This window comes from Seriola dumerili, unplaced genomic scaffold, assembly GCF_002260705.1.
Source record: "Seriola dumerili isolate Sdu_G_001 unplaced genomic scaffold, Sdu_1.0 BDQW01000149.1, whole genome shotgun sequence".
Classification (NCBI taxonomy): domain Eukaryota; kingdom Metazoa; phylum Chordata; class Actinopteri; order Carangiformes; family Carangidae; genus Seriola; species Seriola dumerili.
Window position 1 is genome coordinate 15,421,109 of NW_019174404.1, and position 24,645 is coordinate 15,445,753.

At 43.0% G+C, this 24,645-nt stretch overlaps 1 protein-coding gene across 1 annotated transcript in view; it reads right to left on the minus strand.

Annotated features, from left to right (window-relative positions):
* Positions 1–24,645, minus strand: part of col12a1 (collagen type XII alpha 1 chain) — a 55,502-nt gene that overhangs the window by 11,363 nt on the left and 19,494 nt on the right. The window contains exons 17-50 of the mRNA XM_022751084.1: positions 24,509–24,633; positions 22,728–22,877; positions 22,526–22,645; positions 22,268–22,432; positions 22,015–22,161; positions 21,286–21,422; positions 20,372–20,501; positions 19,824–19,969; positions 19,133–19,262; positions 18,854–18,990; positions 17,536–17,665; positions 17,303–17,442; positions 16,904–17,045; positions 15,743–15,894; positions 13,214–13,343; positions 12,864–13,003; positions 12,600–12,729; positions 10,527–10,669; positions 8,804–8,933; positions 8,529–8,671; positions 8,282–8,411; positions 7,546–7,665; positions 7,273–7,419; positions 7,023–7,143; positions 6,763–6,905; positions 6,568–6,642; positions 6,314–6,453; positions 6,048–6,171; positions 5,767–5,910; positions 5,330–5,494; positions 5,055–5,093; positions 4,758–4,896; positions 3,860–4,002; positions 3,241–3,350 (exon numbers count right to left, since the gene is read on the minus strand). Coding sequence (XP_022606805.1) covers positions 3,241–3,350; positions 3,860–4,002; positions 4,758–4,896; positions 5,055–5,093; positions 5,330–5,494; positions 5,767–5,910; positions 6,048–6,171; positions 6,314–6,453; positions 6,568–6,642; positions 6,763–6,905; positions 7,023–7,143; positions 7,273–7,419; positions 7,546–7,665; positions 8,282–8,411; positions 8,529–8,671; positions 8,804–8,933; positions 10,527–10,669; positions 12,600–12,729; positions 12,864–13,003; positions 13,214–13,343; positions 15,743–15,894; positions 16,904–17,045; positions 17,303–17,442; positions 17,536–17,665; positions 18,854–18,990; positions 19,133–19,262; positions 19,824–19,969; positions 20,372–20,501; positions 21,286–21,422; positions 22,015–22,161; positions 22,268–22,432; positions 22,526–22,645; positions 22,728–22,877; positions 24,509–24,633 — 4,507 coding nt within the window. The remainder of the gene's footprint in view (positions 1–3,240; positions 3,351–3,859; positions 4,003–4,757; positions 4,897–5,054; positions 5,094–5,329; positions 5,495–5,766; positions 5,911–6,047; positions 6,172–6,313; positions 6,454–6,567; positions 6,643–6,762; positions 6,906–7,022; positions 7,144–7,272; positions 7,420–7,545; positions 7,666–8,281; positions 8,412–8,528; positions 8,672–8,803; positions 8,934–10,526; positions 10,670–12,599; positions 12,730–12,863; positions 13,004–13,213; positions 13,344–15,742; positions 15,895–16,903; positions 17,046–17,302; positions 17,443–17,535; positions 17,666–18,853; positions 18,991–19,132; positions 19,263–19,823; positions 19,970–20,371; positions 20,502–21,285; positions 21,423–22,014; positions 22,162–22,267; positions 22,433–22,525; positions 22,646–22,727; positions 22,878–24,508; positions 24,634–24,645) is intronic.

Sequence of the window (24,645 nt, forward strand, 5' to 3'; positions counted from 1 at the left end):
GCAGTGAAGTGTGAAGATTTCCCCGTGCTGCGCTGTGTCAACACTCCACATACAGTACATATGGTAAGATTTCAGGCTGACACATTTCCATGATTTCTATCAGATTAGATTTTATTATTCTTGCCTCTGTCATGACTGTTCCTCCATTTTCATAATCCTGAACCTTGAACGTCTCACTGCCTTAATTTCATGCATGCACTCACAAACTGGGGTGAGTCCTCGCTATAAAAACATGCAGCTAAGATTGAGTTAGCTTTTGTTGAGAATAAAAAGAAATAAATGTTCAGTGTAGAATCTCCATTACATTGGTGTTTTAACGCAAACAGTTCCAAGACATGGGTAGCTCCCATGTCAGATCTGGCTCATGCAAACAGACAAGGCAACTTCCTGTTCATTTGTTTAGAGAAGTTAATTCATAATTTCCTGTATTTCAAGTGTCAGTAATTCTACTTGTCCAGGTCACAGAGAGAAGACGTCTTCCTGTCTAAAAGAGAGTTGTGACACATGAAGAGCACAAAGAGTGCAGTCAGAGGGCATTTTGGCAAACTATCCATCAGGTCAACAAAGACATGAGAGCCAGCATCAAGTAGTGCTTTGGCTTTGTGGAGATCTCCACTCACCCCCACCATCCGTCTTAATTAGTGTATGCATATATTGGCACCGCTTTCCCAGCAGAGCCCCTGAAGGGAAAGTTTGAAAGACTGAGTTCAAGACTTCTCACGGAACAGCGAGGGTGGAAGCAAACTACAGTGCACTGATCAGTGACTACAACAACCTACACTCTCAAACTTCCACCATTGTAACTCTGAACACATGACTAGTCACTATGACTTATGGAAAATATCTTCTTCACGCCAGTTAACAGGAAAGTTCCCAATACAGACACCCACCCTTCCAGTGTAGGAGGGGATTCCCCAGTGGGGTAGTGAGTGGCTAGCATCTGCTTAAGTCATCTCTGAGAGCTTTCCCACATGTTCATTTAGCGGTAGACCACGACCTCTCCAGCCTCAGTTACTCTTTATTAACTAGCCTGAGGAAAGAAGCCAAATCTGCCACAGTAGTGGCCAACACTGTTAATGAGACTCCTTATCTTAAAATTACAAGTTGACATTGAGCAAGCATCAGAAAAATGTTGTTGATGTTAGTATAAAAAAGCTGACCTGTATATTGATCAGTTGAGGCGACTGATGGCAACAATTCTGATTAATTCTTGAAGTAATATTTTGAGGAAAATGGCAAAATATCACTTATCACTCAAATGTCAATATTTTCTAGTTTTCTTCAACTTCTGTGATAATCTCCTTTTGATTTTGGACTGTTGGTTGGACAAAACATGACTTTTTTATAGACTATAGTTAATCGAGTTATTTGAGAAAATAATTTGTAGATTATTCAGTAATGAAAATAATCCTTTTCTTGGTTAACCTAAAAACTAAAGGTCAACATGTGTTTTATGGCGTTTTATTTTGTTTTTCTTCACACATAGAGAAAAAGCCCAACTGCCATTTATGACAAGCCTCGTCATTGGTCACTCTGGTTTCAGCAGAGACCCACACACACACACACACACACACACACACACACACATACTGAGGTCACTCTGTAATAGTCACGGACAAAGTGTTGGGAAACCTCTGACAACATGTAAACACACACCACCACAGCAGTCATCAGTGGCACTCACTCAGCAGACCAGCAAATAAGCAGCTAGGTAGACCGCTGCAGACTCGCCAGCTCACGGAGCAGCAACTACTGCACCACAAACTAGCCACCCAGTGTACATTCAGACTGCAGTCTCCACCATGGCCACAGACTGAGAAAACACACACACGCAAACACACACAGATCAGGCTGCTGTCCAACTAGACCAGCAGTGATGTCATTTGCATCCAGCCCTGACCCAACATTTTCCAGGGTCTCATTCATTCATGAAGTTACCCTACAATTAGTTGTGTAGATGCTAAATGGTCAAATGGAAAAGCCATTTACAGGACTCTCTGATCTAGGAGCCAATGTATCGCTCTCATTGGTCCCTCAACTCAAAAAAAAACTGTAATTTGTAATATCAGGAAGTGGGCGAACTTTGATGTCGGATAAGACCCGGCTACATGAAAAGGGTCATTCATTTTCATTACTTTAGAATTAGGGGGAAAGGGAACCTCTGCACTAAGTAAAGGGACACACTGTCCTTGGGAACAAACCGAAATGCAACTGGACGTGACTTGGATTCATGCATCTTTAGCCGATCCAGGTCGGTGTGAAAATATAATGTCCCTTATTGTTTTACTCTCTACACTTTCTGTTGTGGTGGACATAACAGAGGATGTTTTATATTCACAGCAGCCTTGAGTTGCACTTAAAAGTTACTTGATGTCGCTTTTTACCTCAAGAGAGTCTATACTTTACAAATGCAGTTGTAAGCTTGTATGCCGAATGTAGTGGTTCGAAGGATGTAAGATGTTTACCAGGCAGGGAAAGCATAATGGAAGATGCTATTGAGTTTCATTTTGGCAAATGTAGCAGTGTTTTTTGGAGACTGAACGATACTCGTAACTAAAAGTTAGAATATGTTGGCCTCAGTTGCATCGATTTTGGAAATTTTCAAGGATCTAGTCTTGAAACGCTTGATGACATTCGTGAACCCAACTCAGCTCGAATAAAAATCAGTTCAGTTAGAAGCAGACTGGTTTGGAATTCACTTAACAACTACCAGGATAGTCTCCTGTCTTGATGTGGTGAGACCTCCATGGTTAACGGTAACAATTTGCACATTACGCTGCATCACTGAGGTATCACGATTTCCCTCCAACCTCTATTTCAACTTATTTATAGCCTCCACAATGCATTTATCAAATTAACTGCCTGTGGTCTAAAAAAATACAGAGCTTAATGTCAAATCATAAAAAAAATGGCCCAAAAACCATTTTGACAGCAGCCCGGCACTCTGAGCTGGATAGCAGGGAACTTTTGACAGGTAACATGATACAGCCACATGGCGTTGGCTGTTCTTCCCATTAAAAAGTAATTCAGCCAAACCAAATGGGGCGTAAAAGTCACACAGAGAAATATGAAAGGATTTTAAAAACAATATACTTAAAATGGAGTGAAAAGAATGAAAACAATATGCAGTACGTAAAAAGATCTTAAAAAGATCGTTAGGATTCTCAGTCTGTCCTATTCAAGCAAAGCTTTAATAATATCACTGCGTGATTCTCTTTAAGAATTGTGCATTGTGTTTACCTTGTGGAAGCTCCCATGGAAAACCCGCTTCACTTGCTCCTCATTAAACGTGGCTCTCTGGACCTCTCCTCGGGTGTCCTTGTTGTAGAACGTGATTGTTTTGCTGGAAGCTGAAAAGAGAAGAGTCTTTGATGAATCCCTGACAGTGTGTTACGATGCGGTGGCACGCAAAGCACAGACAGGACTACAGAGAACACATGGTTGCAAGGAGAGAGGATAAAGAGAAGGCTAGGAGGGATTAGGTCCATGCCCGTAATTATTTGCATGTATTTACCACGTGTGGAAGCGCACATTTGTAAAAGATACTTACTTAAAAATGAAGGCTTTTTATTGAAGTAAAAAAAAAAAGGTCAACCCAAAGCCAAAATCAGAATCAAAATCAGAATAGCGGACTGAAGTCATTCATACAGTACTTATTTCAATATGCTTCCACTGCCTTCTTTGTGCTGCCTATCATATCTGACAGATCAGTTAACTTTAACTTTCTGCAAATAAGAGTTGGAGAGAGAAAGACAGCGGCTTAAGTTGTTAAATAAAGAGTGTACAGCTGTGTATATGTTGGGTCGGCTACAGCAGCTTCCCCCTCCAGCTGAGCAGCAAAACACGATGAGAGGCTTACGGTTGACGGTGATCCCGACTTCGGGGTTGTTGTTTTTGTCTGCAATCTGCCAGATATCAAAAGGCTCGGAGGTTGTGTCGGGCAGGAGGCGGAAGAGCAGGATAATGGTGTAAGATGGGGGAAGACCCTCCGGATGAATCTCCCTGCGAGTGTTAAAAAAAAAAAAAAAAAAAACAAAAAAACATAATCGTGATGAGTCACGAGTCAAAGCTATGCCCTCATCACACCAGCAGTCAGAAAGTCACGTTGGAAATTAATACCAAGACTATTAAACCTCGCTACACTGATTCAGCATCCAGTGTGTCACACAGGCTGCAGAACCTGTAAATGATTGCCAAGTTTCCCCGTGGCCTTGAAGAAATTGTCCACATATTGAAAGTATTTTCTGTCCCCTCTCCTTTGCAAGTGTTTCCATTTGTGCGCATTAAGTCAACAGCTGCGCCCATGCACACAAAATACGTATCATTATAAGCATATTAACAAAGTATGCTGAAGAGGTTTGGATACTCAACAGTTCTCCGGTTGCCTAACACTACTTAATAAAAAGACAAATCTCTTGACCCAGGGGTGATTTGTTTGCTCCCAGCATGACATAGGTGGGAGGAGGGCCTGGTCCGGGGCCTTTTTAATTCTACGACCAAATTTTTTTTTTTTTTGCTCCTAGCACCTCATATTCCTCAAGCTGCAACAACAAAATAGCTATGGGCTTAGTGCCAAAGGGCACTAGGGAAACCCCTCTGACTAGAGATCTATTGAACATCATTATGAATAATGACCGTGGGCTGGGCAGGATTATGGTGCACAGGAGATAAAGCCAATAGGCTGGGAACACGCACAAAGTGAAGCTCACACTCCCTCTGTTTGCCAGACACACATATTATCTAGCCTCAGGTCTTACTTGGTGGGCTGGTTCAGGAAGGAATCCTTATGCAGCCTGTAGGCGATGTAACTGTTAAAGGAACCCGGCTCCATGGACACGCCATTCATGCCAGCGAAAGTCCGGTCTGTGATGTTGAAAGCCTCCAGCATCCTGAAGCCTGGAAGGGATAAAAAAACAAAAAAAACATGAGCCATGTTGAGAGCATGGAAAAAGAAATAGTGAAACCCTGTATGGCATGGTATAATTGTATGTAGTACAGCAAACTCTGTACGGGATGAGTTACGTGTATGTTTGATGGTGCTGTTGTATGCTTACCAGGCGTGGTGAATCCATTGATGTAGATCAGAGGACAAGCTAAAACACGACAAGATGTTATTAGCAGTTGGAAAAACAGATTATGGTTTAAAGAATGTGACTCATCTCTTTATACATTTCCTCTGGCAGTAGACCAGTTGAATGCACATCGGTGGCTGCAGATGCACTAATCAACCTAAAGCTAAAAAAATCTATGTCAATGTTTTTGTCTTGGAATGTAGAGAAATTAAACTTTAATAGTAGTGTTTTAATGATGATGTTAGCCTCTGTCTTACTGGAAGTGGCCGTTTCACAGATAAAGGTGATCAGGTTGTCCTGGATCTTGGCAAAGGCGTCATAGTCGTCAACCACGAACACATGTCTCTCACTGGGCTTGCTGCCGATATTTCTCAACTCCGTCATGTCGACATCGGCCACTCCAACCACAAACACACTATAGCCTGTGGAGGCAAAACACAAAGACCATTGTTAAACTTCCAGTAACCGCTGGCAGTTTCAACCCTGTAGGGATTATTACAAGAGTTTATTAAATCAGCCACAAAGTTTGGCTCTGATGAAGGAAAGAGTTCCACTTCTACACTGTACATATGTACAGTAAATACAGCACAACCCCCCCCCCCCCCCCCCGCCCCACCCCCCCTGCCCCCACCCCCCCCCCCCCCCCCCCCCCCCCCCCCCCCCCCCCCCCCCCCAAAAAAAAAAACACACAAACCAGAGTGCTGCAGTTTTTCTGCGCTCTTCTTGACATCGTCCTGGGAGCGTCCATCTGTGACCACCACCAGCACCTTCGGGACGTTCCTCCTCATGCCGCTGTCTGAGGTGAACACCTTCTCGTAGACATGCTTCAAAGAAATGCCTGGATGACGGTGAAGGAGGAGATCGGGGAACAGTTACCAACAACTCATTTCTAATAACGGACTCCGGTTCGTTTAACACCAATCAAGATAGAAATGTTGTTGAGCCTGAGGTTGAGGATGAACACTTTTGATGTACCTGTCTTGGTGTTTCCGCCTCTGTAGCGGACAGTCTGCAAAGCTGACAGCACTATGCCCTTGTCATGGTAGGTGTTGAGTTTGAACTCGGTCTTGGCGTCATCACTGTACTGCACAAAGGAGACCTGTTTAAAAAGAACAAAACAAAAAAAGATAAGAATAGGACGTTCACTTACACTGAAAAACACCTCTACAGTCAACTCTTTCGGTCCAAATCTGTAGAGAGACAAGCATCACTGAAAACAAACCACCAAGATTTATACTGACCTGCATGCCACTGGGGCTGATGACATCAAAGGCTCCAGTCATGCTGGTGACAAACTGGATGACCTTGTTGAAGCTCTCGTCTCCAATACTCCAGGAACCATCAATGAGGAAGACCAGGTCAGCCTTAGCACCTTTGCACACTGTGGCGCAGGTACAGTGGTGTTAATATGAAGAATAATCTCAGCTAAACTATAAGAATTTTTTTTTTTTTTTTTTAAAGCACACAGATGTAAAAGTTCAAAAGTTCAACTCACCGTCCAGTGCAGGGGGGACTGTTGCTGGAGCAGGGGGGGTGGGAGGCTCGGTTGGCACCTCTGTGGGTTTGACCACTGCGAGACAAAACAGAGACAAATGCACGAAATTGAAAAAGAGACGAACCACACTATTCCACTAGCTCCCCCCTCCTCTCATACATTAACATTTCACTGACATAGAAAATGCTATCTTACATGTCCTCTCCTTGACGCTCACTCCAGGTCCCTCCAGGTTGGGGGTTTGGGTGTAGACGGTGGTATTGTAGAGAGTGTCAGGGGTCAAGCCGTCAAAGCAGTAGCTGCTCTCTGAGCCTCTGACGGTGATCTCCTGAGCTCCTCTCTTGGAGGCTAGAGAGGAGAGGAAAGACAGAAAGTTCAGATGAGATGAATTGATCTTGCAGGACACATTCAGAGTCGAATTCAACGATTCTCTGCGTTGCAACTGAGTGAAACACTTACTGTCAAAAGGATTGACTTTGACCCTGTAGGAGGTAGCCGCTCTGTGAGGCGCCCATCGGACACAGAAGTTGTCATAGCCGACATTGTAGGTGGTCAGGTCTGTCACATTCAGGTACACTAAAGGGAAGCAAGGAAGGGTTCCATTAGTGCATATTTCTCCTGTGCCCAGTTAAACAGGCAGAGCTTGTAGCATCTACCACTCAACGCTGGAATCATGTATTTAATTGTATGCCCTCATCAGCTTACATGTGGTGCCTTGTCCGATCAAAGGTTCACTGAAGCCGGTGTTGTACTGTGCCAGCACCTTCAGGTCATAGGTGGTTCCAGGTTTCAGGTTATGCAGTTGATAGGAGGTCACGTCTCCAACAAACACCTCCAAGGACTCATCAGAGCCTGAAAGGAGACATACATTTTACAAAAGTGCTTGTAAGCGATGCAGCGTGCTGTGTACTAACAGCTTGCAAACTATTCTTGTCCTTAAGTATGTACTTTATCCACATATAAAAACATTGTCCATACCCTCAGGCGTGTAGATAAGCTTGTATCCGTTAACCCTGGAGGGGGCGGGGTCCCAGGCCACCCTGAAGCGGGTGTACCATTCATCAGAAACACGGAGATTCCTGGGGCCGAGCATACCCACTATGGGAAATGAGAGCACAGTAAACAAAGGCTTCAGTTCATTGCAATGGGATTCAGATCCTTTGAATTTCAGTTTGCTCCTTGTTAGGGAGCTGTCAGCAGGGTAATTACTATATTATAGCTTATTATGGCCTTTGAATTATGAGTAGACTATCTCAATGTGCAATCAAGGGCATGATAAATTCAACCACATCAGAACAATTATGAAAAAAAAAAAAGAAGCTGCCTCAGGGAGCAGAGTGGTATTACGATATTTAATAGGATTTCTTTTGTTTGAAAGGCACAATTGGGCAAGACGCTGGCCAACTCTGAAAGTATGAGTTCTCCGTGACTGGAGTACAGCCAGTTCATAATTCTCTGGCAAACGCTCTTGGTCCTTTTGGCTTTCAGGAAAAGTCAAGAATTTCACTTATTCCACTTTTGCTACAATGATTCAGGATCCTAATCAATGGATCAGTCTATTCAGATTTTCTGCACTCTGGTGAGTGCATGTGCGTGTGCAGTAGAGTATAATATCCATGTCTGTCCAAGGTCTCTGCATCACTTAAAAAGGTACACATTGGGTGCAGCACAGCGATGTGCACTGGTGTGGTAGTGAGGATGGAACAGTTTGTACCTGTGCGTCCATCTCCCTCCAGCTGTCCTCCTGGCCCGTCGGCATAGATCGCGGTCACTTTGATAATATAAGGTGTGTCTGGATCCAGGTTCTGCAGGATCACATTGTTTCTGTTTCCAGGTACTGTAGTCTACAAGAGAAAAGACATACCACATTTATAAGAGAAAAAAATCAAGAGCATATCAGGACTGTGGTGAAAAATTGAGAGGAAATTAAACTGTAAATGTGGAGCTGTACACATGCTTACATATTCCTCGATGGGATCTCCTGTGGTTTGGGCATATGTGATGCGGTATTGCATGACAGGACCTTCAGCATGTTCCCAGCTCACAGAGAGAGTGGTGGTGGTGGGGTCGTACACGCGCATGTTCCTTGGGCCACTACGGGGCACTGAGCGTGGAAAAAAATAAAAAATTTACTGAAATGTCTATAATAGATCTACATTTATATTCTAAGGAGCATGATATATGGAGTCCTTTGATTGTTTTTCACACTCAAGGATGTACTAGCCCAGGTTCTTACATGTCTTTCCAGCATCACTGATAGTGGGTCCTTCACCATCGCTGTACAGGGCAACCACTCCAACGTTGTATTGAGTGTCTGGGAGCAGCTGCTGCAGCAAGGCTGTGGTGGTGGTCCCTGGTACCAAAACCTGCAGAGACACCAAACATGTCAGGGATCAACACTGACCGCACTAAAACTGTGCTCAGCTCAGTAAAATCAGACAAATATAATGTGAATAAATGTGTTTATTTTCTAAAAAAAAAAAAAAAAAAAAAACCTATGCAGTGTGTAGGGGTTCACAGACATGACGCAGGTCCCCCAGCAAACACACACTCAAACAAAGACCTTTCCCCTCCCGTCTGACAGCTGCTTGTGTTGTACACTCCCTCTAACATCTCCCTTTTACTCAACAGCCTCTTGCTGTCAGCACCAAGTGAAAAGAGGAGCCAAATATTCCTTTGATGTTTGGAGGTGTGGTGGTGGAGGCAGTAGAGGGGGGTCGGGTCAAGTGTTTGACAGCCGGCACCGCTGTTTAACCCAGTCTGACAGTGAAGACAGCTGATTACATAAGTGCCACCTCCTCCTCAGCCTCTCTGTGTCTGAGAGTTAAGAGTAAGGTCAGAGGGCTCTGGCCTGGCTGATAACCTCTGGGGGAGGGATGAATACTTGTGTTGGATGTTTCGACAGAAAGGGAGAACCTGTGGGTTGAATGGGGGTTGTGTGTGAGGGACTGCACCATGTGCGAGCGCTAGAGCAGCAGCTCGGTGGGAAAATCTCTTTACTATGTTTTGATGTACATGAAACAACGCCTTGCTGTCTACCTTAGTTCTCTTTCAATTGCAACACCTGCAGTCTGCTCCCATCTCTCCTGGTCAAAAACTTACCGAGGTGCTTGAGAGTCAGAATAAGAATAATGTCACAGGTGACACCGGTGAAGCTGGTAATTCATGCTACAAATCTCCAGCTGGTGTTAAATTTGATGGTGCTGGCTGAGAAAGGCCACATTGCCACTGACGCACATCACTGGCTCCGGCCATGGAAAAGGCTTGAGCCTGCCATAAATGTGCTAACAAATAGGGATAAAGGCAGAGTGCACCTCTCTATCAATAAACGAGAATATGCCTCACTCTTCAAAGCCCATGTTATTAGGCTCCCAGTGTAGAAACAGCTCTTAATGGTGCAGTCTTTCTGGCAGATGCTGAGGAAAGCTAATGGTGCGAAGTTAAGTTAACACTTCAAAAGTTGTTTGTGGGTTGTTTAACCCTGAAATCCTTTGCACGTGAAGATGTGGGCACGCTGGTGCCAGATGCCACATACCGGAGTTGCAATTAGAGAATTGCGGCTTTAATGAACATGTCTTGGTTTAAAACTGAAAAAAATTCAACTGGCAGTAGCTGCACACATGCACCATTTGGTGAGCAGACTAATGTCTTGCTTTTAATAGCTACAGGATGAGGCTCTCTCATTCTTAGTGACACATGGTGTACTGTAAATGCTGGTAAAAATCAGTTGCTGCTTGGGTAAAATATGCCTCCACTCAGATGTTTCCTAAGTCCCCTCTTTCTTAAAGGACCCCTCAGTGTTTGTGTGTGTATAATGTAGGGAATAAGATGTTTGCTTGCAAGTGAATAAAATGGTAGTTTTAGTTATGGGTACTGCTGCACACCTACTGTACATGTGTTTTCTTTATATGCATATATGCGAAACTAAATTTCTTACCACACAGCGGATGGATACTCACCGACTCAGAGGGCCTGGAGCCCGTCAGAGGTGCATAGACCACCCGGTACTGCTGGACTGGACCTGTGGCAGCCTCCCAGCGAACGTTCAGACTGTTGGTAGAGGGGTTGAAAACCTGGATGTTCCTGACGGGGCTACGCTCCACTGCCGAGCCAGGAATGTTGGGTGGTTAGAGGTACAGGCAAAGATAAGGACGTAAAAGGTTAGGGTGAGGGTCAAGGTGAGGTAAAGCAAAAAGAGGGTGCAAAGTGGTAAGAGGAGGTTGATGAGAGGAAGGTTGGACAGAGAAGGAAAGAGTGGTGACAGGGTGAGGTTAAAGGTTGGCAACGTAAGTGGTTTGTACAGAGTGGGTTGACAGATGGAGGGACAGGATGAGATAAGACAGAGGAGACAAAAACAGAGAGATTGTTTAGGTCATGTACTCGTAAGTGGAGAATGGACAGAGGTCATTTAATAAGAGGTTAAAAACCAACAATTACACAAGAACATAGCTCATAATACAGCTATACAATGCACTTTTCTCCCCTCTTCTTGTGTTTTAGTATTGTTAGGTTTACCTTATGAAGCTTCTTGGCAGATTTTTACAAGTGTCTACATGTCATCTTTGTGAAACTCTTGCCATTCTTTGTCTCAGTTCACAAAACATGGTCTAGACTAGTTTTTCAGACAGCCAGAATGGCCCAATGACTACATGAGACTGTTTCAATAAAATGGGAACAATACGCTCCATTACCCAAAAGGGACGAGTTAAAGACATTATCCAACAATACCGCTATCAACAGGACACTTCCTGTCAGTGCCCTAAAGGTTAATGAAAAGGATATACAAGGCATATGTGGAGCCCTGTGTGAAGCTTGTCCTCTAAAGAACCAAAGCAGATGTTTAGAGGCTTTGTGCAGCTCCCCATTATAACCCCATAAATGCAGGGGAAAAAAACATAGCGGGCAAAGCACAGTGAGCAAGCTTCCGTACTTTTAAAGTTTCACAGACTAAAGCCTGTGGCCCAGGAAGCTGCTTTGAATTTGATGGCACAATTAACAGTCAGCGACTACCAATGCTAGCTCAAGTGGCGAGAGCAGATCCCTCCTTAAAGTGAATGTCATGAGCATAAATTGAAGCAGTATATTCTACAATGTTACAAGACTAGTAGTAGATTAGTAGTAGCAGTATGATCTGATACGCTGTACATACTGTATAGAAGTTTGGTTAACATGACCACGAAAAAAGCCACTAAACATGAGGTACCATTGCTACAGAAGGGAAAATGGGGGTAACAGTAGCAGGCATGGAGCATGACCTTAGCCAAGTGAGTTGAGAGCCATAAAACATATAATGCTCTCTATTCATTTCCAACCCCCCTTCCGTTTCTTTTTCCCAAAGGAGAGCCAATTACTCAATATATCCCCCCATTCCCCAGCCCCACCATTATCCTGACCACTACCATCCATTCCAACCTATAAATGGACAATATTACGGTAAAGAGAGAGGAGACACCATTATAATGCTGCCAACCCGGAGGAATTCCTTCCTACGCAATCACCCCGCAAAATGCTGACTCATGCCCAGCAGAGATTGGTGGTTTGAAACTGAGGGAGAAAATGGAAAAATGCTGTTCTTCGAAAAAGTTCAAACTTAGCTGACTGAGCTTAATACTGTCATTTTATGTTATGTTCTATGTTACATTTTACATGTAAGGTGTGGATTGAGTGTGCATTAATGGCATTTGATCACTTTAACTTGGCTTACAGAATTAAACGGCCTTGGATGATATTTTGAAATAAATCAGATATGACTGGCTGCTTTATTGAAGGTTTCTGACATACAGGAACAGCAAGCCAGCGAATAAGGCCAGTAAGTTCATTCTGGACAGACATGAATGGATTCCTGACTTAGGGAGAAAAAAAAATCCCACTGCTGTCATGCAGTATGTCATTCTCAGAGGTCATCCTCCCAGTCTGCATGAGCTATTCTAAACCCTGAAATCTGTCTGTCACCACTGCATCTAAACTTTCCTGGACGGACCACCATTGCAGCTTGTTACCTACAACACTGACTATATGCATGCAGTGCTTACATGTTTTGCCATTCTCAGACATGCGTTGTCCCTCTCCAGCGGAGTAGATGGGAACCACAGTTACAGTGTAGACAGTGTCAGACTGCAGGTTCTTCAGCACAGTGTTGTAGGTGCTGCCTGAGACCTGAACCTAGATAGAAGTACAACAAGGCATACATCAGTTTGTGCTATGGCCAGAGGAGGTATGCCGAGCATTTTACCCAGCATTCACTTTCTGGTTAATCAAATAGTCTATCTACGGTGTAGAGCTGTTCTCCTGTTTACCATCTCTTCTTCTCCTCCAGCCTCAGGAACATAGAAGACCCTGTACTGGCGCACGTTGCCCTCAGCAGCCTCCCACAGGACATTCAGGGAGCTGGTGGTGGGGTCAGTAACCCGCAGGTTCCTAACACCACCCAAAGGCCCTGGGATAAAGATAAAGATATGATATACTTAATGCTGTACACATACCATAATAGCAACATTATTACAGTTTTGTCTATAAGCTCTGATACTAAAATGGACAAATGGATAAATGGTCCAACACTAGGAATGTAAAAAGTGTAGACATTTATTATAGAAATTGTTATAATCAATTGTCACTTGGGGAGCGCCCTAAGTGGAAGACAACTTACTGGTCTTTCCAACGCCATTAAGATCTCGGCTGACTCCTTGGGCATAGACAGCCACCACGCTGATGGAGTACTCAGTGTCAGGGGTCAGCTTAGGAAGCAGGACAGTATTCTTCTTCCCTCCAACCTGGGTCTAGTTGGTGAAGAATAAATGTTAGCTTCATTGGCTTCTGTCTTGTTTAAAAAGAAAAACATTTATTAGTATCACTCTTAAATCAGTCGCTGATGCTGTCAAATGTATGTGAATCCTAGGTGATCATATTGCATATAGACATAAAGAATTTAGCTGCTCAAACAATGGTTTACTACTTTACTTGGTAAAAGTGTACTTGGCTATCCGTTCTCCAAGAAAGCTTTTGTATTTCCTTCATGAATAGACTACAAAATACATGCTATAGCTCTCAAAACCGCCATTTGTAATTCTAGTATCTGCTCAGGGAGAAGATATTTGATCTGTTTTTGAAGGGATAAAGAGTTTAACAACTCTCCATGGGTTCCTTAAATTGATTTCAATAACCTGACGGAAAGAATTCTACCTGAAAACTACTAGACCGTCAACATATCAGAGGAGGAATGTTTTGAGTGTTTTTGGACATGGTTAGTGCACAGCGCACTGGCCAAGGTAAATCTCTATGCTGATGGCTGAAACAGTCGGATGTGTTGTCATAACAGTCATGACTGGTGATGAATTTACTACATTGCTTTTGGCTTAGATAATTGGGATTGGGATATATAACTCTAACAGAGCTTTGAGAGCGTGTTTGCATGTGGATTGGTTTGGTCATTGTACAGCTCTCTCAAGCTTTCTCAGCCATTTCTTGTACACAAGTGCAAAATGTGTGTCAGGCATGTGCAAAAACAGACAAAATAATGCAAAATTCCCTGGGCTGGCTGTCCGTGTTGAAATCCTGACAGTGAACCAGGATGACTTGGCAAACGTTAGCTTGTTCACTTCCAGTTTTCCATCAGCCTTTCAGTGTGATATCACCCAGGCAATCAGCGCAACTACATTTCATCAAGTACTTAAGTGGAAAACTTTCCTGCTTTTGTTTAAAGGGAAACTAACGGTCAACAAGTGACCTCCGTAATACCAGCTGAGTTTTGTACAAAACTTCAGACGGGGTAAATTATAAGGAAAGAAAATTAGCTTAAACCTTTAGCTGCCTTCTCCGGTATGACAAATGTTTGATGCTATCTGGGCTTTATTGAAATAGCTGAAAAAACTGTGAGCTAATAGCCAGGTTTGTGAGCATAGAGGCTTTGTGCAGCACGTTAAATACAATCTGCTGTATAATATATGACACTCGTGGCCCAGTACTCTCTCATTACACATGCACTGACCTGACTGAGCAAAGCACATTCCATTTTCCATGTACACAAGCACACACAACTGATCAAACAGCACACACTGCAACTACATGTGAACCATCACAGCGCAGTGCAGATGAATGTTTAATCTCATAAGTATCTGTTCAGTGTCTCCCTTAAGAGCTATTAAATTAACAGCCATCAAAATATGTCATGTGAACTTTTTATGACATTTAAATTTTATCTCCATTGAGCAACTCCAAACAGCTCATAAATGACACGCAGTGGGGATGAAATATTTTCACTAAAGTTGGTTGGAACATGCAACATCGATTTAAGATGTTGTTTAACAGCTTATTAGTGTGGTTATCAGTCTGTAATCTTGTGCATGAGCATGTGCGTAAGCACCATTTAGCACTCCTCTGTCCTGCTTTCAAGTCTTGCTTGTGGGAGCAATGAAAAAATGTCTGACAGCAAATTGAAACCAAAAATTCAGCTGTAATCCAAAGAGACTTGTGCATATTAAGTAAGGCTGCCAAAAATGCATGACTAGCAGGTGACAGTCTGCAGTGTCAGGAAAAACTGAGAAAAAAACTAGGAAGGGTTTTGTCCACATTAATGCTGCTATATCCAAACAACAGATTAAGAGATTTGACTTAGAATAAACTAAAATAATGCAATACCAGTGGCAGATGTTTAGCTATACACTTATATTGCTTGGAGGTAAAGCTGCTCTGGAGGAGGAAACAAATTCACTAATTGAGTTACCACAGTTTGTCTGGCCATGTAATGCTAGACTGTGAAGTCCAGTGAAAAAGACAAGGACTAAGAGTGAGGAGTAAGTAGCAAGTATTTAGTGCTGCTGCTAATAACTAAATGGAATCTAGATATATCAACATTACCACATTAGCCTTGTTGACCTTCCAAATTAAGCTAGGCACACTACCCTTTCATTGATATTTTTTGACACTCACCCTCCTCCTCCAGCTGTAGCCTAATCTAAATTCCTTTTATAGATCCTAAACTTTAACTTCTAACTTGTGATAATTGTGCTTTCAAGATCACCAGTTAGCTCATTTGGTAACTGTAGCTAATTTGGTAGTAGCTCTTTAACAAAACCAAAGAGATTACATCAACTACAGTACATGAAAAGTAAAAGTATGTTACACTGTACTATTCAGAGTATGAACACACTGTGTACAGGTGACTGTTGGTCTGACTTACTGTCTGGCTCCTGCCTCCAGCTGTGGGGACATAGGTGATCCTGTAGTTCTGGACGCGACCTGTAGGTGGGTTCCACCTGGCGTTCAGGCTAGTGATGGTTTCATTGAACACAACCAGGTTGGTGGGAGGTGCATTAGGTGCTGTAAAACGCACGCAGACACACATATCACAATTACCACCATGTTGACATGTTTATCTGTCATATATAGTAAGAGCACTCTTCCCATGGATTTTCTTAAAAATATCTTTTAAAGACACAGTCCTTGTTATTTTGGTCTGCCTATGTTAAGATGTCTATTCTTAGTCCTGCTTTACTCACTTGTCATCAATATATAAGTTCATTTACTTCTAGATAATGTCCTTTCTGTACTTTATGGTAAAAGAAGCAGGTCTACCACTCATTTGTGTCAAGGACTGCAGCTTTAAAGAAGAAAAGACAATCCACCTCTGGGATTGCGTCTTTTCTGAAGCAGGGATGGATTCTCTTGAACAGCCATGGATTGATGGAAAGATGACAATGGATGGACTGATAAATGCATGGATGAATGCAATGAATAGAGGGATGGATGGATGGACAGATGATGGATGATGGAATGGGTTTCAAAAACAGGGATTCAAATCAATCCCCGTTTTGCAGGGCATGCATTGTTGAAATTTACCCATTTGATTTGACTGAGTAAGAACATACTCATGAACAGCCTTGGGATGGATGGCATGGACAATGGGACAAACAGACGAGGACAGACAAACACATAAAAAACCACGTGTCAGCTGTAGCACCATTGGAGCGGTGGATGGGTTAAGGGCCTTGCTTGATGATGAAATGATGGTTGTCCAGTGAACAACAGCGCTAATGACTTGTTGAAGTAACAAAACATGCTTTCATCACTTGAAAGAAAAAGCATCCTCTTGCTTTACCACATATATACTTACTTGGTTTACGATCATTCTTGGACACTATAGAGGCAGAAATAGAAAGGTATAATGGGCATACCCCTCACTGAACATTTCACTCAGCATATTTCCAGAAGATAAAATCAAAAGGTCAATCACTGGGTGTAGCCTTTGGTCAAGATCCAACACATATTCTGTCAAGTAACTGAGCAAAACAGTGTTTCATGGCGTGATTGTTAAGTTGTCATCATAGAGCTGCTGGAATGTGTATCTTACATGTCCTCTCAGTGCCCAGCAGATCCTCGCTCTCTGATTCATCTGGATAGATGGCGGTGACAGACACATCGTAGGGCGTGTCTGGCTCCAAGTTCTCCAGGACATAGGTTGTCTCATCACTGTTCAGAATGGCCTGATGAGGAAAACACAAACACAGCATGAGGGAAGCTTGCTTGACAAAAATTTTTAGCCAATACAAACTAAAGACAAGGAAGACAAGCTCTACATTAGAGTTATTACGATAGGATTAGTGCAGCTGTCTGTTTTTTAGATGTTCCTCTGGAGGTCTTCTCCAAAGCATCGCCAAAGACCTTTCTGTGCGACTCATCAAGAAATACCTGTGTGATTTATTAGAAATGTAAACATCTTGGACAGCTGGTTTTCTCTTACATATTGGAAGTTGGGATCTCCCTGCTTAGTCCAGCCAATACGGTACAGAGCGACATCAGGGGCTCCATGCTCCCAGGTGGCTCTGAAGCTGGTCTGGGTAACTTCCGAGAATCGCAGGTTCTTCGGTGCAGGAACCACATCTATAGAATAGAGGCAAAGAAGTTAGTTGTGATCTCTACATCTGTGAGAATCCACATCCACATTGTCATCATAATAATAATTTTCATTCTTACCAGTGGTTGCCTCTCCGAGCATTGTCTGTCCAGGTCCCTCGTCGTAGATTGGAGTAACAGCTAAAGCATACTCAGTCTGTGAGATCAGGTTGTCCAGTTGTCTGGTGGTCACACTTCCTCCCACTTCCAGCTGTAGAGCAATCAAACACACTTGTTAAATATTATTATATGAAATTCATTAAGCAAATATATAGAGCGTTGCCATTTCAAAGTTGAAAAGAACTTCAGATGTTTTCCTCTTCAGACATGTTTTGCCAAGTCTTGTGAAACCTTAATTCCGTTCTCAGCGTGTGTTTCCATGAACATTGGCGACAGCGGTAATATGCACCTAATAAGACTGGTTGGAAATTTGACCAGAAGATATAAAACTGTGCTTGTTTCCAGAGGAAAATGGGAACAAATAAGGCACTTAACAAACAACAACAGGCTACAAAATGTGACCATACACCTGGAATACTTAAAGGAAATACCATACTGGTTTTACTGCTCTGGATTCCATTAAGTTTCAACAGCTGAACCTCAAGAAATTGAACTTAAGGGATTCATTCTCAATACCATTAACAGCTGCTGTGTGTTTGTCTGATTGTTCACATTTTCGTTTGAGTTGTAAATACAGACAGACACCTCATTTGTCTCTCGGGACCATAAAACCCTGCAAAAGGCTTCACCTGGAGGGAACATGTCCTGCAATCTGTTTTCTGAGTGGTATACTGTCACTTATTGGTCTCCCTCACATAATAATAAGGTCAGACATGACATTCTGCTACTTTCTGGGCAATAGGCCCTTCCTTCCCACCTCTGACAATCACATCCTAAGCCCATGAGTCACTTTCACATGTGTGTTTCCACCAAAGGAGCTTTGAGGATCACCTCCACCTGATTTATGGCTGAGGAAATAGCAAATGGCAGACCACAGAGTTCGCTGCTGAAGCCCAAGAACTCCCAAAAGGGGACATGCAAGTGTAAAGTATTCATCCAATCCCTACCACCATAACCGCCCTTTAACCCCCACAAAACCATGTTCTGATAGTTTCATAATCTTTTCACTGGACTCCAAAACATTCCCTGATGTCCACCCAACCAGCTGCAGTCTCCATTATGTGGTCTAAGCCAGTACTTTGAAGGATCAGTCAGAAAATATCTATATAAATTCATCACCATCAAACCTAATGTCTCGAACAGACAACAATCTCAATGTAGGTTATGTAGGAAAGAGCAAGAAGAACAGAACTGGTGAAAACATGGGCTGTTAACACCCTGTTCACACATATATATAAAGCATATACAAAAGGCTAAACAGGACTGTAACTAAACTGACCTCTTTAGCCTCTCCCTCCTCAGGCTTATAGGAGACAAGGTACTTGCGAACGGCACCAGGAGCAGCATCCCAGTTAAGCATCATGGTGCTGTGGGTGACATCACGAACCCTCAGTTCGCCCGCAGGTGGTAGGGGCACTGAACGAGAAACAGAAGGTCAATGAATGAGTTCACAGTGGCCCCAGTACAACAGATATCAACAATAAACATTAGGTCATGTCAGCTTCATTAAATACATGCTACATTAATGAAATTAATTTATGATTCAGTGACTACATACAGGTGACTCCCTGCTTGGTCAGTGGTTCACTTGCTGATTCTCCATGCAGAGCGAAAAGGGACAGCGTGTAGGCCGTGTTGGGGTGCAGCCTCCCCAGCTGGACATCAGTTGTATCTCCTCCCACTCTGATCTTCAAGGGAACCAGACCAAACAAACAACATAAGGTCAGAGGGGAAGTGGATGACAGGGAATCCTCAGTGACATTTGGATGAGAACATTGAGAGAAATTTTTTTTGCGGCGCATCAGCTGGATCCGGTTTTGACCCACTGGGTTTGACACCTCATGAACAAATAATGATGTTCCCTTGGCAGAGTGAGCTCATGGTTCACCCACCCCTTTGTGACTAACAATGTTCCTCTGTATTTTCCCCTTCTGCTTTGCCTGCTGAATGGTGAGGCAAACACTGGTGGCTTTGTAAAATGGTATTTCAGTGTGTGACATCTGTATTTTGTCAAAAAACTGCTGACAGTAGGTTGTACGTGTTTACGTGTGTTCAGTGAATATGAATGCCTGCAAGCAAGTGTGTTTTCATCCACCCGTAAACACATGATCATGTGCTCATTTTTTACCTTGTCCAAATCTGTCCTATCCACAGCTGATTGGCTGCATGCCCCGTTCACTCACTCACTCACTCACTCACTCACTCACTCACTCACACTGTGTTCTCAATGCTCTCACAACGGCTCTTACCTCCTGCTCCAGGGACGGCTCAGTGGCATTGATAGCGCTGTAGAGCAGCATGTAGCCCGTAGCACCCACCGCCTCCTCCCACCTCACCCGCATGGTGGTGGTCTTTTCATCATATATGTCCATCCTCCTCACGGCACTCAGGGGCACTGGATAACCAGGCAATGACGTTAAAGGCAGCAATTAGCAAGCATACACATATGTTCACAGGAATACATAGATATTCACAATTTTCTCTGTGAGTTTTTTTGATTTCAGGGAGCTTCCTCTGGCTTATTTTGTACGTCATTTAAACTGCATGACCTCAACAATCAGTGTGGTTTTATATGTGGTTTTATAGATACTAAATAACACTATTAAATCTTTGTGCTATGTTTGTATCAGCATAATAGGGTTACATCTAAGACAGGGATCAAAGATCAGTCAGCCAGTTATTGTTCAGATAGTTTACATTACCGTAGACAAATTCCATCGTACATGGATCTTGATCTTTTTAAATCAAATGATACGACCCTAGAGGTAAGACATAAACATAGAAAGAGAGGACATACATGTGGTCTCGGTTCCTTTAAGAGGCTCACTGCTCTCCTCTCCCACCACGGAGTAGACGTTGACCAGGTACTCAGTCAGAGGGTTGAGTTTCTGGAGAACCACCGTGGTCTCAGTACCATCCACATACACCTAATAACAGAGACAATAGTTAGATGACTGCAGCTGAAGTAGTAATCTGTAGGATTCCTCTGTAATGTCTTTGGCACAAAACTTTCATTTATGAGTCAAATCTTTAATGAAGTCTGAGTGTCTGCAGATACTTTCTCTAAATAAACAATGGCATTTTTGTTGAGGGAGCGATAATCAATTAAGGAGCAAAACAATCAAAAGCTCCATCTATTTACTGGATAGACTTGTGCACTTTGGAAAGCCTTCCAATTTAAACCAGAAAACCCCCTGACAGATTTTCACTGGCCTGAAACTCAACATGTGCTTCAATTCCAGATCCATAAACAATAATAAAACCTCACTCCACTTTGTTCACTATTAAACAAAACCATGGGAGCTGCTGGACAAAAACAAACATCTCCTACACGTAATTAGATTCAGACACCAAAAATGCATCTAATCCGCACATTGTGAAGCCAAGACCCTGCTGGCCGGTAGAGCTATCACTCGTGACGTCACTATTTGCTCTCTAATCTTCTAAACTGAGAGCTGTGTGTTTTTTTTTCCTTGCCCTGTGTCAGATCCTAATGTAATGAGACACCCACGCAGCCAGACGCCAACACAAACAGGAGGCTGGAAATAGAAGCTTGAGTTGGAGTTTCCCATTAGGATCAGAAACAGTGGGTCGGGACACCATTAAGCCGACATCCGTTCAATACCCACACAGGGAGACACGCTTCACTCGCTGCTAATTTTTGTGTGATTGAATTAGTGGCAGTCAAGACTGAGAATCTGGCAGATATACCTGCAGTGGGCGTCCAGACAGAGTCATGTACTCCACACGGTATTGCTCCACTGGGCCTTCAGGAGCAGTCCAGGTGGCTCTGAAGGACTGGTGAGTCACATCTGATGTCACCAGATCAGTGGGAGCATCCAGTGTGCCTCCTATTTAGGTGTAAGCATTGAAAGATAGAAACTGCAAATGCTGCCATCACAGTGAAGATTATACATTGTCATACTAGAATATGTGATTCATTTAGCTAATTACGACACAACCTTTGAGATTCTCATAAATTAGCTTAGCATATAGCTTATCACTAAATGTGGAAACAGATAAAAACATGTCTATTTGGTAACAAGTCCTGATATTGCCTTGTTCACACCATAGTAGTGTTGAGACTCTAACCACATCCTCTCCAAGTTCCCCAGTACCCGCTTTTTCATTTAATTAAGGAGCAGACAGTTCTCCTTCCTCCTTTCCAAGTAGGAAATAATATCTGCAATGATTTTCAAGAGCTTGGCTGGTTCTTAGCTTCTAGAGTTGCTTTCCATGGTGGGCCAGACATGTAACTGTCTGTGGGTACACTATGTTTATACTGCCCATCAAATGTCTGGGAACAGAGCAGTTGGCTCTGACAATGCAGTAAGTAATTATTATTAGTATTTGTAAAGTAGAAGACTTGCAAATCTGTCGTTGCTTCCTTCATTTTGAGCAGTGAAGGATCTGAATACTCTAATGTGATCTTGCACATACCTGGTCCCTTGACACTGTTACAGAGGTTGTCAGTAAGATTGTCCACAATGTCCAACAGGAAGGAGAAGTCAGCCACGTTGTACATGTGAATATCATCCGGATCAGAGGCAATGGACCTCAACTCATTCTCGTCAGCATTCTTCACACCTAAACAACAATGACTGAGTCAATAGTCATCGGTAGTTTGATACATATGGGAGTTTTACTTCACACAATCAATCTATGCAAGTCCAGAGAAGTGAGTTCCCCTTACCGATGGCATACAGCTCAATGCCCTGATCGCGCAAGCTCTGAGAGAAGATATTGACGTCATCCTGGGATTTGCCGTCAGTGACCAACACACCGATCTTCCGAGAGTTGGGTCGCATCCCGACATTTTCTTTGAAATTGTTCTGGAGGATGTACTTCAAAGCCAGACCTGCAATGAATACAATGTGCATTTATCACCCTGATTGCAACCTAAGCTGATTCATGAGGAATCAGAGGAGAACACAAATGGACAATTTAGTACCAGTCAAGGTGTTTCCGCCTTTGTAGGGCAGGTTAGCCACAGCTTCCAGGAGTGAGTCCCGGGTTCTATGAGCGTCCAAATGCCATTCAGTCTTGGGGTCTCCACTGTACTGAGCAAGACCTGTAGACAGCACACCTGTTAGACCAACTCAAAAAGTCAATAGTTGTATTATTACTAATAATTAGTTAACGGATAGACCCACCAATTTGGACCCTTTCGGGGCCAATGTCAAAGACTCCCACCATACGGGCGATGAAGGCGCGAATGGTCTTGAAGTTGAGACGTCCAATACTCCATGAGCCGTCCACCAGCAGCACAATGTCAGCCTGCGCAGTGGTCTTACACATCACATCTGAGAGGGAGGGCAGAAGTTCATGTGTCATAACTCGACGAAAGGGACAGTTTCAAATGAGATGTACTTCAACTGTCATGTACCCACAATGGTGTGCTCTGAATTACAATGATGTAGGTGTTCAAAGAAATATGAGAGTAAAAGGAAAGAAGGAAAGGAAAGTTCATGACATAAAATTTCATTTTGAGAAAAGGACAACAAAACAATTTCCACAATGCTACACAAGCATCTCCACAAACAAGCAGTAAAGCATTATGTCTACTTTCTTCCTTTACTGGGAAAGTTTTATCAGAGAACTTTGATTTTCCAGGTGTTATAATTATCATCTTCTTGTCTGGTGGCATGTCGAGGCAGCATTTCTCTCAGTTGTTCTTTTATGGATCCGTGAGTCAGTCCCAGAGGGCATATCAGGAGAATGCATCCTTGATGGCCCTTGGCATATCAAAGGTCTCCACTGGAGAGAGTACTGAGCAGCAAGGTAATATTCACATCCTGTTTTCCATACAGCTGTGTGATGACAAGGAACGCATCTGATCCTCGGCACCTAAAAGGAGGCTGCAGATGTGCAACGGGGGATAGGCAGATGTTGCACTAACTGCTACTGTCTGCAACTGAAAACAGGTTATATATTTGATTTACAGATTGGTTTGCTCACACACAAAACCCGAACCCAACCCCTTTGACAGACAACCAGCTGCCAGGCTTACAGAGAGAGAGAAAGTGAAGAGGTACTAAAACATATCTGCCAACATATCTCCAACAGGTAGGTCTGTTACAGGTATAGATATGTAAACAATAGAATCTGAGATTTCATAAGACCATTGGCTATCAATTGGCTAGGATGAGATGAAAAAAGGGAAAATTATACAAAGGTACATTCTAATGTAATTTAAAATATCTCTTAATGAATTAGGACAAGGAGAATGTTACTTCAGATTTTTGCCACACCTACAACTTTATTTCCCCTTGGAGCTCCAGAGGTTTGCTGAGAAGCGACCTGTAGCCAATAGAAGGTACAAGGGAGACTGGGATTTGGAGCTTGGAGCTGTCAGTGGATCTGTATCTGCCTCCCTATTAGGACCGGGCCTGCAGCTGAGCGGTCAAGCTGACCTTTTCCAGTTCCTTCCAGCAAACACAACAATTTTCCTCTTCTCACACTTACTGCCTGCCTCGCTCACTGTGACTCAAAAGGTAGTAAAATGTTTTATAACTGCAAACAGATTATACGCGTATGGGTTGAGTCTAGCCTGGCTGTACTTGGACTGGAAATAAAAAGCGGAAGCCCAAAGTGACACAATGAAGAAAGAAAAGGGCAGACAGATGGAATTGCCATTACATCTGTTATTTCATGAGACAATTAGCTTTGAGGAAAGGTATTTAGAGAAACTCTTCAGCTTTTATTGGGCATGGGTTTGGGGTGTATTTTCCTCCAGTGTTTGACTGTTGCTGCCCAGAGACATAACATACTGGAGATACTGCTTTAAGGTGATGACAGGCATAGTAATAGACTGACTAAAACCATTTTGGTTGTTTGTGTTCTAGTTAGTTTTAGCATACAACATGTTTTCTCTGTTATTCCTTTGATGATATAGTATATTTTCATCATAGAACTGTAGGTTTTATCATTTTACCTGGTGGCGTAACAGGTGAAGGCTCAGGTATGTCGATGAGAGTGGTTTTCTCCTCTCCAGCCAATGGCATACTCTCTCCTCCATCAAACATACCAAACACATTCACATTGTATTTGGTACCAGCTCTGTAGAACAAA